Source organism: Crassostrea angulata, chromosome 7 (assembly GCF_025612915.1).
Source record: "Crassostrea angulata isolate pt1a10 chromosome 7, ASM2561291v2, whole genome shotgun sequence".
In the NCBI taxonomy this organism is placed as follows: Eukaryota; Metazoa; Mollusca; class Bivalvia; order Ostreida; family Ostreidae; genus Magallana; species Magallana angulata.
The window spans coordinates 19,875,009-19,889,941 of NC_069117.1; the positions used below are offsets into that span (position 1 = coordinate 19,875,009).

The window sequence follows — 14,933 nt, forward strand, 5'->3', positions numbered from 1 at the left end:
GGCACAGTCTGCTAAGCAAAGTATAAACCAGGTGGCAAGGGAGACAGGAAGAAGGGCAGTCACTCATTCATCTGCCCAGAACGTGGTGACCGTTCGGATCGAGAACTTGTGCTTTCACTCGCCCCCTGGGCGCCCTTAATTGTCTTGGTACTCTGAAGGTATGTATCCCCAGTCCCCTACAAAAATGGCCGCCTTCTCCTACCATTTTTAATTTGTAAAATGTTTTTTTGTTCAGTTGTGCCTTTAGTAACAATAAATGTATTTCAAATCAACACAGTATAATTATTCAAGGCATTTATAAGCATTTAATGTAATTAGATATGCTTTGTGCATAACCCCACTGCGCACCCAGCAGTTGGCGGCTAGTGCCAAGACGACATAAGTCACGGCGGGTAGTATCTACCTGTCTGTAATAATTCATTATAGTGTCTGTAATCATTTTATTCGGTTTTATCGACTTTTATTGAATTAAGCGATTTCAACTTAAACACATCTCTAAATTGTTAAATATAACTGTAATTTCACTTTATATCCCCCAAAATGTGTTAAAACACAACTACATGTATTACTAGTAATCATAAAACATCAACAAAAACATGAATCAAAATACACTATGCCGAAAAAAAAATTCTGGAATGCATCTGATGTCTTCATGTGACAATCGATATACCTTAAATCATTTTGGTAAGTGCAAAAAAAAACCCACACGGTTTTATGTTCAGTACACACTTAGTATAATACAACCATATTCATGCAATAAGAGAGGTAAAAGAATATGTGTAAACCTACAGTTTATTTATCTATTCTGTAAAAATCTATGGTAAGGTGATTGCTCAGAATCACGTACATCAAAGCTGTTTTTATAGCTAGAAATTTCATATATTCTGATCTTTCCATCAAATCGATCCCCTAGCCAAATCCTGTTCTTGTCATCCATCATTATCCCTGCAGGATGACCGAACCCCTCGGCGTCTTTAGTTAATATATAACCAAGGAATGTTCCATTCGGGTCCAAAACGTGCAGAAGACCGTCAGCAGTATTCGCCACAATGAAGTTTCCATCAGGGTCGTTACATACAGCAATTGGAGCAAATTCGGTAGGGTTCCATAAAAAGCGAAACTCTCTGAAAGTCCTTCCAGCGTCATATCTTTTTATAAGATTACAATTCTCGTCCGTGATTATAGCACATCTTGAGTCTTGATCAGCTACACATATATTGTTATTAAAAGAACTGACAGATATACCCATCGGGAATCTTAAAATTGGTCCATCTGGTCCCTCTGTTAGTTCTCTAATCATCTTTCCAGCTTTATCGTAAATAATTAACATGGCCGCTTTTTCTCCTTCTTTTTCTTCTTTTTCCTCTACAGGTATTACAAAGCCTGCAACAGCTATGCGTCCATCTTGAAAAGGAGCTAAAGTTATAGGCCTACAACCTTTGCACTGTGCAAATACAGTAATTCTGTTTTGCCCATTAATTTCTAAAACAAAAGGATCCTTTGGATGCACAAACAATATACGATTGTTTGCTGTCTCTCTCATATCAGAAATCGAACCACTAAACATTAATCGATTAATTTCTGTCCCATCCGGTTCATATTCAACAATTTCCGGTCCAACATTTATTATAATTAGAAATCGATTGTTTCCTTTGGGAAAAATCGTGTATATTGGCGGGTTTTGGTCCTCCTCAGCGCTGTTTTCCATCGACTTGACTTTGAAAGCAGAGATAAGTTTAACGTTTATTTGTGTTTTAACAACTTGACCCGACATTAACACACTAAATGGTACATTGGGTTCATCATTTAAGTCTTTATCATCGAAATCGACCGGGGTGTCGTCATCAGATTCAGAGTCGGCGTCATATTCACAGCTTTCACCGGCCATCTTTAGAGCTAGTTTATGAGATTGTCTGCAGCTGGGACAATGTTTTTCTAAACAATGCAGACATGTCTTTAAAATGGCTTCGTCAAAGCACACGCTACAACAAAGCATCTCTGGCTGGTCCGGAAGTCGGCGATGAGCAAAGTAATTGTCAAGCAACCCATCCAAACCCTCCTTGTTTAATTTTTGCGTTCCTCTACAGATAGGGCATTTTATTTCCGTGGAATTTTCAGTTTTCTTTAGGTAGCCTTTTAGACATGACTTGCAAAATGTGTGACGACATTGTAAAAATTTTGGCTGTGTAAATGCTTCCCAGCATATAGCGCATAAATTTTCATCCTCGTCTGTATCAGACATTATCGATTCAAGCATCTCTGTAAAATCAAAGTATACGGTGACCTTTATCTAATTCTATTTTCACTTTTCATTTTGAACTACCACAGATGTGATATGCACTATTCACGGAAGTATTAATATTAAACAAAAGATTCCAACCTTGATAACAATAAGACGGAGTAATCATACACTGTAGTATGCATTTTTTTAATGGTTCTAAGTAACTGAACTAACACTAAACAGGCATAAGATATTTATAGCTCTGAACAAAACAAAAGTAGAAACATGTCACTTTGAATGAAGAACGTTTTGTATATCACTTCGTTTAGAGAAATGTGCTTCAAAAACTTGGAATTGTGAGATATTTACCTGAAGAGGATATTTCCTTCTGACTTTCCGGTGTCGGACTGTCTTGTCTAAAGAAGTTATTTATATCGACTGGGATTTTTCATAAGACAGCCAGGTGACTTTGTTATAATGATTTTAAATGTTCACGTTTGTGTTATCGTATTGAAAAACCCCATTGAGAAACGAAAGTAGAAATACCTATAATGAATCAAGTTTTGTTTTTAAAGGATTTACTGGGATAGGTAATCAGTATCTTCTTTTACTCTTTTTTTGTTGTTGAGAATCTTCCTGCTTTGGAAACCAACTATTCATATAGAAGTATAACAGTTTTGGTTCTATTATTAATATAAATAGTTCTTCCTGTTTCTAATGGAAACAACGGTAATTCAAACCAACGACAATGGTCGACAGTGTTCCATCTGTCTGGACAGCTTTAGATGCCCGAAAATATTGCCATGTAAACACACTTTTTGCAAACGATGCGTTCTCGGTTATCAGAGGGAATACGAGTCGGATGACGAATTCCGATGCCCACTATGTAGAGAGCTGATAGCTCTCCCACAGAATGGAGTTGAGGGGTTTTGTGATAACTACTTTGTCCGGGACATTTTCCCCGAAAAAGTTTGCGATGTTTGCAACGTTGAGGAAGACAAGGTCGATGACTGTGGTTACTGTGACAAGTACCTCTGTTCCTTTTGTGCAAGTGACCATGTTTGCAAAAGACTGTACAAAAGATCTAAAAAACGAGATCCACATGGACTTGGATTGTTCGGCGATTCCGACTCGGATTCTTCCTCTGATAGTGATTTTTCATTGTATTCATCATCAAGTGACAGCGATGATGATAAGGTTCCGCTTGAACTGCGCAAACATGGACCAATTACCCTCGTAAGAACGTGTTTCAAAACTGCTGCTGACCGAACAAGTGAAGAGGAGTGTGTTTCATCGATTTTTTCTGTGTCAACCGACACTTTAGCATATCTGACTTTTGCTGGATTTCTTTGTCGTTATGTTGACATCCATAGTGGTTCCGTGGTGTCTGAAAAACCGATAGAGGAAGGAGCCACCGATTTATGTGGATCTGGAGACGGGACCATTCTGTCTTTGATTCAAAACTGTTCACTTGTTAAGAAAACAACTAACAACACAACTGATGATAAGTCTTTTATACCTATTAGAAATTGTGACCCGTTAAAGATTTGCGCGATTTCGAATGATCGATTCTTGGTTCTGGGAATTGGAAAGAAGTCTTCAGTTGTTGGTCAAATTATAGGCATGGATGGCAAAATATTAGACAAATTTAATCTTAACATCGAGTATTATCCTCATTCGGTTGCTATTAACAGAAGTTCAAATGTCATATGCATATCATATGCAGAAATCAATTTCGTTGATGTTCGAGGAATTGATGGGCATTTGATCAAACGATATTCAGGGTGCCCTTTGGAACAAATTGAAGAAGAATTTCAACCGCTATCTGTGGCAGCTTTTGCTGATGACGGTTTCTTGGTTTTGAATAGCATAACAAAGACATTACATAATATATCATCGTTGGGTGAATTCAAGGGACTTGTTATTTATGAAAACTGTGAGAGCCCATGCAGCATTCACGTGGACAAATCCGATCAGATATGGATAGGGGACAGTGAAGATGGCACTTTGAAATCTTTCCGCGTAGACGCATATTTAAATGTTTTCCCGGATACGAAAAAATACGAAAAGGAAAACTCAAATGGTGAGGAAAGGCGACTTGGAACGTCGCGTCGATTTGACAGGAATCTACTTTCGTTTCGTGATAGACGAATGCATCGTTTAATGAAAAGCAGAAGGCATTGGCACTTCCTTGACGACGAAGTTGACCTAAGTGACAGAGATTTTAATAATTTTGTTTAATTTGCTAATGTGCATCTGTTTGTGGTTTTAATTTTGATAATATTTAGGTCAAATGCAACATTAATGTAATGTATTTTTCTGTTGTTTTCTTTTGCGAGGCTAAAAACAGAATACACGTGTAGTTTTTTAAGTAAATAGATTGAGAGAGAGAGAGAGAGAAATAGAGAGATAGAAAGAAAGAGTCACATGACAGAACAATTAAATAAGTACGTGTATATTAAATGTAATTGAAGCAAAAATGTTCCAATACTCCACCCATGACTTTACATAATGCGTGTTCCTATGCTTATATACTAACATAAAGTTCTAACTCGTCTTCATAATTAGACGTAAGCAAGATAACTTAAAACAATGATGAATATCACGTTTTTCAGAAATAAATACATAATTATACATATGTTACCCCGGTCTCTGATTTGATACTGGGTTGTTTACATAGAAAGAATGCTAATTTTACTTACTATTTTAAAAAAGATGAAGAAAAAATTGAAATTGTAAGCATGTTTTATTATGAAAAACCCTATCATTAATTTCCATTAATGATTAATAATCAAGTGTTTTAAGCACATACTCGTACAATTTCTTTTTTTTTTTTATTAGTTTAGATATGCAAGAAATTGCCATTTTGGTCACGAGAACTTCACTGAAAGATATTTTTAAACCTGGCTATAGAATAAATTTTGATTGTGTTATCTTCCATATCCCCGACGGCTATGATTTTTGCTTCGTTGATACAGACTGACGATACGCGCCTGAATCCTTCCAAGTTTTCTGTTTGAATGTAGCCCTTAAAATCACCACTTGGCGCCAAAACATGTATTATCCCATCTGAAAAGTTGGCAACGAGTATATTTCCTTCGCTATCATAGCACAGACCGGATGGCAGAAATTGATAAAAGTCCGAGGGTTCCATGCCGATTCCTCCGTCATACCAAGAAAGAAAGGCGCCACACTCAGAAAAAATACACACACATTTAGAGTCTTTGTCTGTAGCGCATATTTCATTACGATCACTTACTGCAATGAATATCGGAAATTTTACAAATTTTCCTTCAGCACATTGTACAATTACTCGCGCCAAATTCCCTTTTGTGTCGTAAATCTGGATTGCACCGTGGTCGTTGCTATCCTGGCGTTGAAAGGCTGGGCCTCCAGCTACAATACGCCCGTCCTGGAAACGGGACAAACAAAATGGCTGGTAAAGAACGCTTTGAGTAAAGACGGTGACATTATTTCGGGTGTCTTTCTTCAACATAAGACCATTTTGAGGCATTGAATACAAAATGTCACCTCCTGGTAAATAAATAAAATCACAAATAGCTTCTCCTTGTAAATAATGTCTGCGGACTTCTGCTCCTGTTGAATCATACTCAACAACCTCCGGACCAAATGATTGAAGAACCAAGAAAGTGTTGTTCTGTGTTTGTCGAATACTACGCACGGAAAGTCCTTCGGAAAGGTCAAGAGTGCTATACATCGAATCTATTCTACACGAGGCTACCAGAGTTGCGTTAATTTGTACTTTGGTTAGATGATTCGAGAGAAACATTTGTGGAAGATTAAGCAATTGCTCTTCATCTGACAAACCATCTTCGAGACCCCCATCGCCTGGTGAATTTTGGTCGATTTGATTCTCACTCAATTCTATCGCTAGCAGGTGCGACGATCGGCATGCGGCGCAAAGCTGTTCCAAACAGTGCGAACACTCTTCTAGTATAGCCTCCTGAAGGCAACTGCCACAGTAGAAGGTTGGTGGTGCTCTTGTGGTTTTTAATGGATCAAAGGAATTGTCTAGTACTGTGTCAAAGCTATTCTCACGCAATTTGGTTTTTATCCGACACAGTGGACAAGTTATCTCATCGTTTTGTGGGGAGGTTCGAATCAGTCCTTGTATGCAGTATTTGCAAAACGTGTGGCGACAAGGTAAAATTCTGGGAGAGCTGACTCTGTCACAGCATATGTGACAAACCGAGGCTCCAAATGCAGGGCGATTTGCCATTGACACTTTGATTCTATTTCAATATATCAACTATAGGTCATTAGCTCACTCTCTTTAAAATAACTGTTGTCGTAGTTTAAAAGTTACTTTGAACTTACTATTTTATATTGCTACATGCGGGTATGTATTGTGATATTGAACCTTGGTACGCTCTTTAAGTAGTCTAACTTGAAAAGACTGAAAATTTCCATCTAATATTAGCGTAATAATATTATATGTCATAATATTATAAATTTTTGTTTAGAATGTCATTAGTTGGGTCGAAGGTGGAAAACAAGTGCAACGTTTTCGCGGAAATTGCTTATTATGTTTGTATACAATCCTTTCATATTGATAAATATAGGACAATTTACACTGGGAGTTTTCGATGTAAAAATAATATTACCGTACTCGTACAGTGCGAATGTACCTGGACAGTACATTTAAATATGGTCGATAAAGACAGCGTGTCGTACATAATACTGTGCCCCTTGTAAATATCATATTGTAACTTTTGAATTTATTGGTTGAATGTAAATATAAAACTTTCAACCCGGCACGTTCAAAATTTATTATAATTATGCATATGACTAAGATGTCAAAGTTCATTCAAACTGTTACATTGTACTTTGTATAGTATATCAAGATAAACTTAGCAAGAATTCACATTCCTGGTCGGTAATTTCCAGTAGATTTAATAACAGCAAATGATCGAGTAAAGGAAATCTTATGCTGAAAATTATTTGACTGAAAAAACACCAATTGATTTCAAAAACTCCGTGGCTTTGCGGTGTTATGCGTTGGTTATTCTATTAAATATTTATGATTCAAACAGACGCTTACTTTCTTTTTAGTATTTTTTTAATTCATGAAAGTTCATGATTTCGTTTACTACATTCAAAATAAACTCAAATATCAAATAAATTACATTAGCATATAATACAAGAGTTGAGTGGTGTTATGTAACCAATTATTTTCCACTTCTTCGATCGCTGGTTTTATTTAAAATGTCAAATAAGAAACAGCAGCGTTTAATATAATAGTTACAAGGTGTTTTATTACAAACTATTTTCCACTTCCTCAGTGGTGTTATCAATCGTTTCTTGCATTTGTTTCCACACTCTGTCTATCAAGTCATTCAAGTCACTCATTGTAAGTCCTGTGGTTGGAATTGGCGGTAAGCAAGTCACTATCACGGTACCTACACAATATGAAAAAATCGTCAGATTTACTGTACGCATATTATCATTTTGAAATAAAGCTACATAATTAAATTCATCAATTTTGTATTTTAAATCTTGTTTGAATATTTTCTATTCTTGTGATCAGTGCTAGTACGCCAATTAATTCGGTATGAAAATTTCCATTGCAACAAAATTTGATATCGTACATTTCATTGCGCATTTTAAACATTGTTGACTATTTTCTCATTTTTTTTAAATCAACAATGTGTCAGGTTAAGTTATGGTGAAAACGTGTCATTGGAAAATGAAAATCATTTAATTTTGCAAATTGTATACCTTGTTTAAATACTTTCTTTTTCTTGTCATAAAAATGGCGATAACTGGATGCAACTACGGGGAGTATTGGAATCTATAAAAATAAAAATCATTGTCTAATTAATAAATGAATGCATAAACAATAAAAAATTATCACTATTTTTTGTTATTTTTGAAAGAGTGAGTAACTTCTAATACCTGAGCTTGAATAGCCATTACAAATGCTCCCTTCTTGAAAGGAAGCATTTCTTTCCCCATGTGGCGAGTTCCCTCAGCGTAAAACTGTGGCTTCAGCTACAAAATATACCCATAAAAAGTCAAACTATGTAAAATTAAATTAAATTGCATGTTGAAAAGTGTATAATATACATATACAATGTATTATGTACGAGTGGTTGAAGTTTTGGAATGTGGGGATGGGGAATTAGAATTTACAGTATTTTACACTTTTATTGAGTGTGAGTTTCAGATGTCATGAATAACCAAAAGAAAACAATCGGAACTGAATGATTATATATTATGTTAATGTCCGGGAACTTTAAGTTTATTCAGCTAATATATTTTGTCTCTATTCAGTTTCAAATATGATGCACTTAATGACTCGAGCTGAAGCATATATGAACCTTCTTACGGACAACCTCTTCTCTAGCACTATTAAGCGACTTTTTCGCCGTTTCAGGGTTTCCCCTGTCAACAAATATAGATCCACTGCAGTAGAAAGCCAGTCCTAGCAGTCCAGAGAAGTAGAGCAAGGATTTCTTCAGTATCACGATGGATCCCTTGTAATTCCCAAGCTGCACCATGACTGAAAATTTACAGGTTGTGAAAATTGAAATTCAATTCAATTATGAAATTAAAAACTATATTTGATATTCAAGTTTCGGTTCCTGGACACCCACTTACAGTTTCCATCCAGAGAACTCTGGTGATTGGACACAATAACGCAAGCTTTGTCATCCTCCAAGTACTTCTGGTTCCTGACTATGTACTTAGTTCCAATGAGGTACTTGTTGGTCAGTTGGACCCCGATGCTAAATAATCTGTCGTAGAAGGGAGCGCAATGTTACAACAGTTAACTCTCTCTCTCTCTCTCTCTCTCTCTCTCTCTCTCTCTCTCTCACTCTCTCTCTCTCTCAACTGATTGATATTAATAAGAAAAAATAAAAGTCGTTCTTTTTCACACATATTTCTAAATACACGTTTACTTTGTTTACGATCATGGCATGTTTGTTAACATTTAAAGGGTCGGGAGGAGTTATGAAACTGTCGCACTGGCAATGGCGTAATATTTGCTTGTAAAAAAATTGGACTTTGGAATCACTTATCCTACTTATGATAACATGGTTGATTTAAAAACACAACGCTTGGTTTACATCTCGAATATTCAAGAGTTGTGTTAAATAAATATACACATATAAGGTTTTTGATGATTTACCTTCTATTTTCAGGTATGCGTCCATAAAACAACGAAGCGAGTATTGGGAATATTGAGAAAAATTGCCAGCTTAAATTGGCGATTAAGAGTTTCCCCAAAAATTGAATTTTATCATAAAATATCCATGTGACAATTCCGACGACTAGAGATGATAAAATCACAGAATATGAAATTCCAAACACCTCACTGTTCTCCGTTTCACTCATTCTGCACCTTTAACTCCCCTCCTGTTCCACGTGGGGTGTTTGTTTTCGTTTTTCTAATGAATCATAATTTGTTCTTATTCCGAAAACGTAACTATGTGTGCAGTGGCTGATAAGCCGGGTACGGTACAATGTACACCGAGTCAGTCCCTCGACTCATGAAGGGGTTAATAAACAACGACACAGCCACCACTGAATACGGAAGAGGTGTTACATGTGTTTCTTACAGCGTGTATTGCCCAAGGGTTACATGTAGGCTGCCTATGAGTTACTTCTCTATGTATGAATAAATATTATTAGCTTAACTTTTGGGTTGTTTTGTGACAATTTTCAACACGCAGGTTTTACGATCGCAGTTCAGTTCAAATATTTTGCAGGCAACGTGACCTACCTTTAAGTGTTATCTCAATGAAATGGTCAGGTCATATCTTGTTAAGCTGGTTCACGTGACATTATTTCCTTCATTTTTACATCTTTGCTATATATTTTTTTTCTAGATTCTAATTGACATATTCTTTCATCATATGATTAGATATGGGTGGGGCAGAGGTTAGTCGCGAGTATACTGTGGTTTTAAGTCGTACGTGCAATTTAAAAACAGGATCGAGGAATCTTCTGGTTGTTGGGGTGACAGATGTATTGCCGAACAGAGGATTCTAAATGTTTATTATCTCCCCAAAGAAGCACATGTAACAGTAAGCTAAACACTCACTGAAGTCCTATCTAATTAAAATTAGATGTTAGATCCGCTCACTTACTCGCTGTTTGTGTAGCGAGTAAGCGAGCGGATCTAACATCTAATTTTAATTAGATTGACTGAAGTCTAATAATCTTTTTTTTTTTTCAAAATACAGAAACTTTTTGTTCAAATTCAAATATATGAAATAAAATAAATATGGAAAGTTAAAATGTTAAACCAAGAAAACTAAAGCGATATCACCAACAGGGTGGCTTAATATTATCACTGACAGTGCATCAGTTTTTAACATATTTGAAATATCATACTACGTAAGTTCTTAAGATTTTTTCCTCAGTTTTAGTCATAAATGTTAAATTATTTGGAGAAAAAAAATGGCGAGTACCTCAGATGTCTTATGAAATTATAAATAATATCTTTGTTCACTATTTCCTATTAAATATATTAAATTTATTTCAAAAAAATATATATATTATTTAATTCATTATAAACCGTTAAACGATAAAACTGTTAAATATATATATACATTTAAGTAATACTGGCTTACCATTTTCAAGAACAATTTAGCAGTTTAGTTATCGTCAAGGAGATGAAGAGACCACTTTGTACAGAAAAGCGCAATAAGAGACTACATCCTATTTTACTAGTCAAGCTATCGTTAAGATGAAGCTTCTTTCAAAGTAAAGTACAGTACAATGTGGCATGGAATGACGTTTTTTGTGGTTTTTTTTTTTTGCATACTTACATGCATGTAGGTGAAAAGCTCATATGAGAATTAAAGTTAATTTCAACGTGTTAGGTTTTTAAATGAAAAATCCGAAAAACTTTTATTATCTTGGTTCAATGCTAACCTGAAATAATCAAATCGGGATCGATATACAAATATTTTTACTGCACGTGACCGGGAAATCCGAAAATGAAAGAAGGTGTTGCAAGCATCGTTGTTGTGTGTTTGACTTTTATATTCACCAGTGCTCAGACCGTGCCATTTAAAGAGCTGTACATTGACCAATATGTAGATCACTTTAACTTTGTGTCTTATGGGGAAAGCATATTCAAGGAGAGATATTTATTACAAGGTTTGTAATCTCAGATAATCGCTTCGTTTATTATATAACAGCTGTACAATAATAAGCACACGCCACAGGAGCCGGGTTGTTTCTAATCAATGATAAGCTATACTTAAAAAAAGAATAATTTTAGTATAAGGTTTTTATTTAAGATCTATTGAAAAAGCTTCTATTTTGCCGGTCATGTGATATATCAGCAGATCGGATAATTGTGCCTCTACATCAGCTGATGTAGTCTTATTAGTCCCCTACCGGTTTCTGTCTGTCCCACTTCAGTTTTCCACACTTTTTTCTTTATGCATTTAAGGAAAAATATGAAATTTGCTGAACAGCTTCAAAATGTCAAACTACAGATCAAGTTTACACTTTTGTAGCGTCTGGTTGACATATTTTCGAGAAAATTAATTTTTTATATTCCAATTTTTTAATGTTCTGGTTCGATATTCTGCATAACAGTGCATTGTTTTCACAATTTCCACAAACCGATAGAGGACGTGTATTGCTTATGCAATACTCTCAGAATGCTTGTTTAATGATAGTGTTTTATTGGTTTTTTTTGTAACCGTCTTATTGTTCAAGAGAGGTATTTGATTTAGATATTTTAATACAATATAAACATTCTTTGGGGGCAATTTTTGTGTATTCTACATCTGTCATCAAGTTAACCTAATGGTATTGAGCAAGGAATTTATTAATATCAGGGAGATTCATTTGACTGACATCTCTGTGGAAGAAACATCGGTACACAAATATATGTCTCAACTAAATTTGCTGAGATTTTGAATTCCTTTAGAAACATTCAAAACTGCCAGAATAATTGCTCACTAAAAAATTAATGAATTGAGTATGTTGGAATAAAGAGTACTGTAAAATTTATATTTGTGAATGCCCTTTAGATTTTGGCATGTTCTTTTTAATATTTTACACCATTCTTTCACTAATCAATGTCAATGATTATGATGGCATCTTATCATTTGTTGTCCAAAAGTGCTCTATATGTAGCCCTGTTCATCAACAATTTCTCATGTTTAATGTTATACAGTTAACTACAGATCTGTAGCTCCTATCTTGTGTGAAAAAATTCAGATGAATGAACTAGGAGCTACAGTTCCTTACATATGAAAAAAATGCAATTCATTGTGCATAAAAACTTCATTATTTTTGACTAATTTTCTTATTCCCGAAGACATTCTATACATAACTTCAATTTCAAAATCTTTTTTGAACTTGAACTACAGATATGGTCACTTTAGTTTCCTCTGATATTCTTTTAAACAACATTAAAAGTGAAGAAGTATTGTTAATATACATGTAAAAATGATGACACTCAATCTACACATTAATTTAACATATAATGCTTTATTTTCTGATTTGTTTCAAGGGAAAGTTTGAGGCAAGTAAAGTGATGACATCTGACAGTAGTATATTGTCTGAATGAGAATGGTTATTAAGATTTCCATGATTGGCATCAAGGTTAATCAGGTTTGCATGTGTGCGCTGTAGATTGCAACTTCTTCACATGTAATGACTTTGGCCGCCAGCTTGCCCATCCCATTTTTCAGGCCAGTAGCAACAGACATGCAGCTATATGATACGGTAAATTAAAAGTGAAAATATAGATATGAATAGTCACCTAAAATTTTATGATGATAAATAGATTACCCTAATGGTGGACATTAATGAACTTTGGCAAACAAGTGAATTTTAGTCATTGTCTCAATTACTAAACAGTCCAATTTTTTTTCTCCATTTTTTATATTTAACGACTTTAGGTCAAACTGAGCAAATGTAGGTCAAAAGGTCTAATTCGATCAACTAAATTGAACCAAAATATCCAACGCAAGTAGTAAGAAACATTTAAATTTAATAATTTTGATGATATATCTACAACTCGCTTTAATTTATGCCAGAATTTGCCAGGAAGTTATCCTTAACAAGACACATGGATAAATTGACGTAAAATAAACAAGTATTGTAAAAATAATCATAGACAACAATTAAGGAAGATATTTGATGTAGTCAACAGATGGTTGAGTATGTACTTGGGAATTGGGCTTTTTCCGTACATGTATAAGGATTATTATATTCACTTTTGTACTTATATGTGATGTGAAAAGTTATTTATTACCGGGTAATTCACGACTGTTTTTTCAATTAAATAGATTGAGAAAAAAACAGTGAATATTAACAATTTCATTTAATTTGCTCATGTAAATTTATTTTTGATTGCTGCAATTTTTCTGAAAATTATGAATAGAGTCCAAAATTTTATGTTCAGTTGTTTGGATTTGATGCCTATCAGTTTAACTTTTTTAGCTCGTTACTGATCGAGATTCATTGATAATATATTTCTTTGATAAAACCATATCACACATTGACACACTATACATATTTTTAATTGAAGCCATTATATTGTTTTTATTTGACACAGAGTCATCCTTTATTAGGTAGGCAAATAAGGCAATCTGTATGGCGAAATGATTTATCGCTCATTGAGTTGTCTTCCTTTAACTGTACAGAAATCAATGGGTAGCGATTGCAATCCACATGTATACTAGTATTCACACTTTGGGAACATTGTACTCTAGCTATTGGAATAAAGAAAAACTGTAAGTGCTAGTAGTGATTTTACATAGACTGATATATATTTTTATAACTGTGTGGTGCCATTATATTAGGAGCATGTATAAATTAAGTATGATGTAGGCCTTATGATTGGTTCAATTTTGTTACATTATTTTAAAGTTATGGATGGTTTAAATTTGTTTTTATGAATCTTTCCTCCTTCTTGGCAGCATGATTTCATGCAAGAATGTCTGCATTTGAGAGTGTAGATCTTCTATGAAATGTTGGTCACATTGAAATGGTCCTCAAGGGAGTCTGTTTGAATTCTTACAGATCAATGGTGGAAACCAGGAGTGGGCCCAATCTTCTTCTACACAGGAAATGAGGGCTCAATAGAGGAATTCTGGGACAACACGGGATTTGTGTTTGATATCGCTCCAGAATTTAATGCTCTCGTGGTGTTTGCGGAACATGTACGTATATAAAATGTTTAATATCTCGGCATAACTGCCAATTCTAGCAGAAAACCTTGGTCAGCAGTTTCTGTGAAATATACACAAAGTTTTGAGGTATAATTTTTCAGAGGCTATAGAGCCATATTTTATTAAACAGTTAGTAGTGAGAGACATCATGACCAATAATGTTTTTCATTAATTTACAATAGTTTTCCTGTACACAATGCAGGGATTTTTCTTCCCCTTGAATCCAGGTGCCATCAACTTTGGGAAAAATAGCAATATTTGGTTGAAATGGGGAAAAATATCTTCATACAAATAAAAAAAAAACCCAGCAAAAAGTCTAATATTTAATGGATTTTCATTATTCATAATATGAAGCTGGCTGAAACCACACACCTTTATTTTTTTGTCTTTTGCAGAAAAAACACCTATTTGTCATTTATGAATTTTTAAAAATTTCCATTAATCTATTTTCATATTGGGAATTTGGAATAAACATGCACTTTTCAGCATTGTGAATGGGGCCCCAGAGAGACCCTATAAAAATCCATGTCATAAGAATTCAA

At 34.7% G+C, this 14,933-nt stretch overlaps 5 protein-coding genes across 5 annotated transcripts in view; 2 read left to right on the top strand and 3 right to left on the bottom strand.

Moving 5' to 3' along the window:
- Positions 1-448: 448 nt before the first annotated feature.
- Positions 449-2,731, bottom strand: LOC128193242 (uncharacterized). The gene is made up of 2 exons (XM_052866588.1): positions 2,591-2,731; positions 449-2,259 (listed from the first exon to the last, which is right to left on the bottom strand). The coding sequence occupies exon 2, from the start codon at positions 2,255-2,257 to the stop codon at positions 797-799; it is 1,461 nt and encodes a 486-aa protein (XP_052722548.1). The 5' UTR covers positions 2,258-2,259; positions 2,591-2,731; the 3' UTR covers positions 449-796.
- Positions 2,732-2,936: 205 nt separating this feature from the next.
- Positions 2,937-4,535, top strand: LOC128193241 (uncharacterized). The gene has a single exon (XM_052866586.1). It carries the CDS (start codon positions 2,939-2,941, stop codon positions 4,460-4,462), a length of 1,524 nt encoding a protein of 507 aa, XP_052722546.1. The 5' UTR covers positions 2,937-2,938; the 3' UTR covers positions 4,463-4,535.
- Positions 4,536-4,948: 413 nt separating this feature from the next.
- Positions 4,949-6,912, bottom strand: LOC128193243 (uncharacterized). Its single transcript, XM_052866589.1, has one exon. The coding sequence runs from the start codon at positions 6,459-6,461 to the stop codon at positions 5,103-5,105; it is 1,359 nt and encodes a 452-aa protein (XP_052722549.1). The 5' UTR covers positions 6,462-6,912; the 3' UTR covers positions 4,949-5,102.
- A 371-nt stretch (positions 6,913-7,283) lies between these two features.
- Positions 7,284-9,933, bottom strand: LOC128193244 (1-acyl-sn-glycerol-3-phosphate acyltransferase beta-like). The gene is made up of 6 exons (XM_052866590.1): positions 9,375-9,933; positions 8,843-8,979; positions 8,563-8,744; positions 8,138-8,233; positions 7,961-8,033; positions 7,284-7,641 (listed from the first exon to the last, which is right to left on the bottom strand). The coding sequence occupies exons 1-6, from the start codon at positions 9,578-9,580 to the stop codon at positions 7,499-7,501; spliced, it is 837 nt and encodes a 278-aa protein (XP_052722550.1). The 5' UTR covers positions 9,581-9,933; the 3' UTR covers positions 7,284-7,498.
- A 1,216-nt stretch (positions 9,934-11,149) lies between these two features.
- The window catches only part of LOC128192600 (dipeptidyl peptidase 2-like), a 43,575-nt gene continuing 39,791 nt past the window's right edge, over positions 11,150-14,933 (top strand). Inside the window, exons 1-2 of the mRNA XM_052865393.1 lie at positions 11,150-11,353; positions 14,243-14,382. Coding sequence (XP_052721353.1) covers positions 11,191-11,353; positions 14,243-14,382 — 303 coding nt within the window. The 5' untranslated portion in view covers positions 11,150-11,190. The remainder of the gene's footprint in view (positions 11,354-14,242; positions 14,383-14,933) is intronic.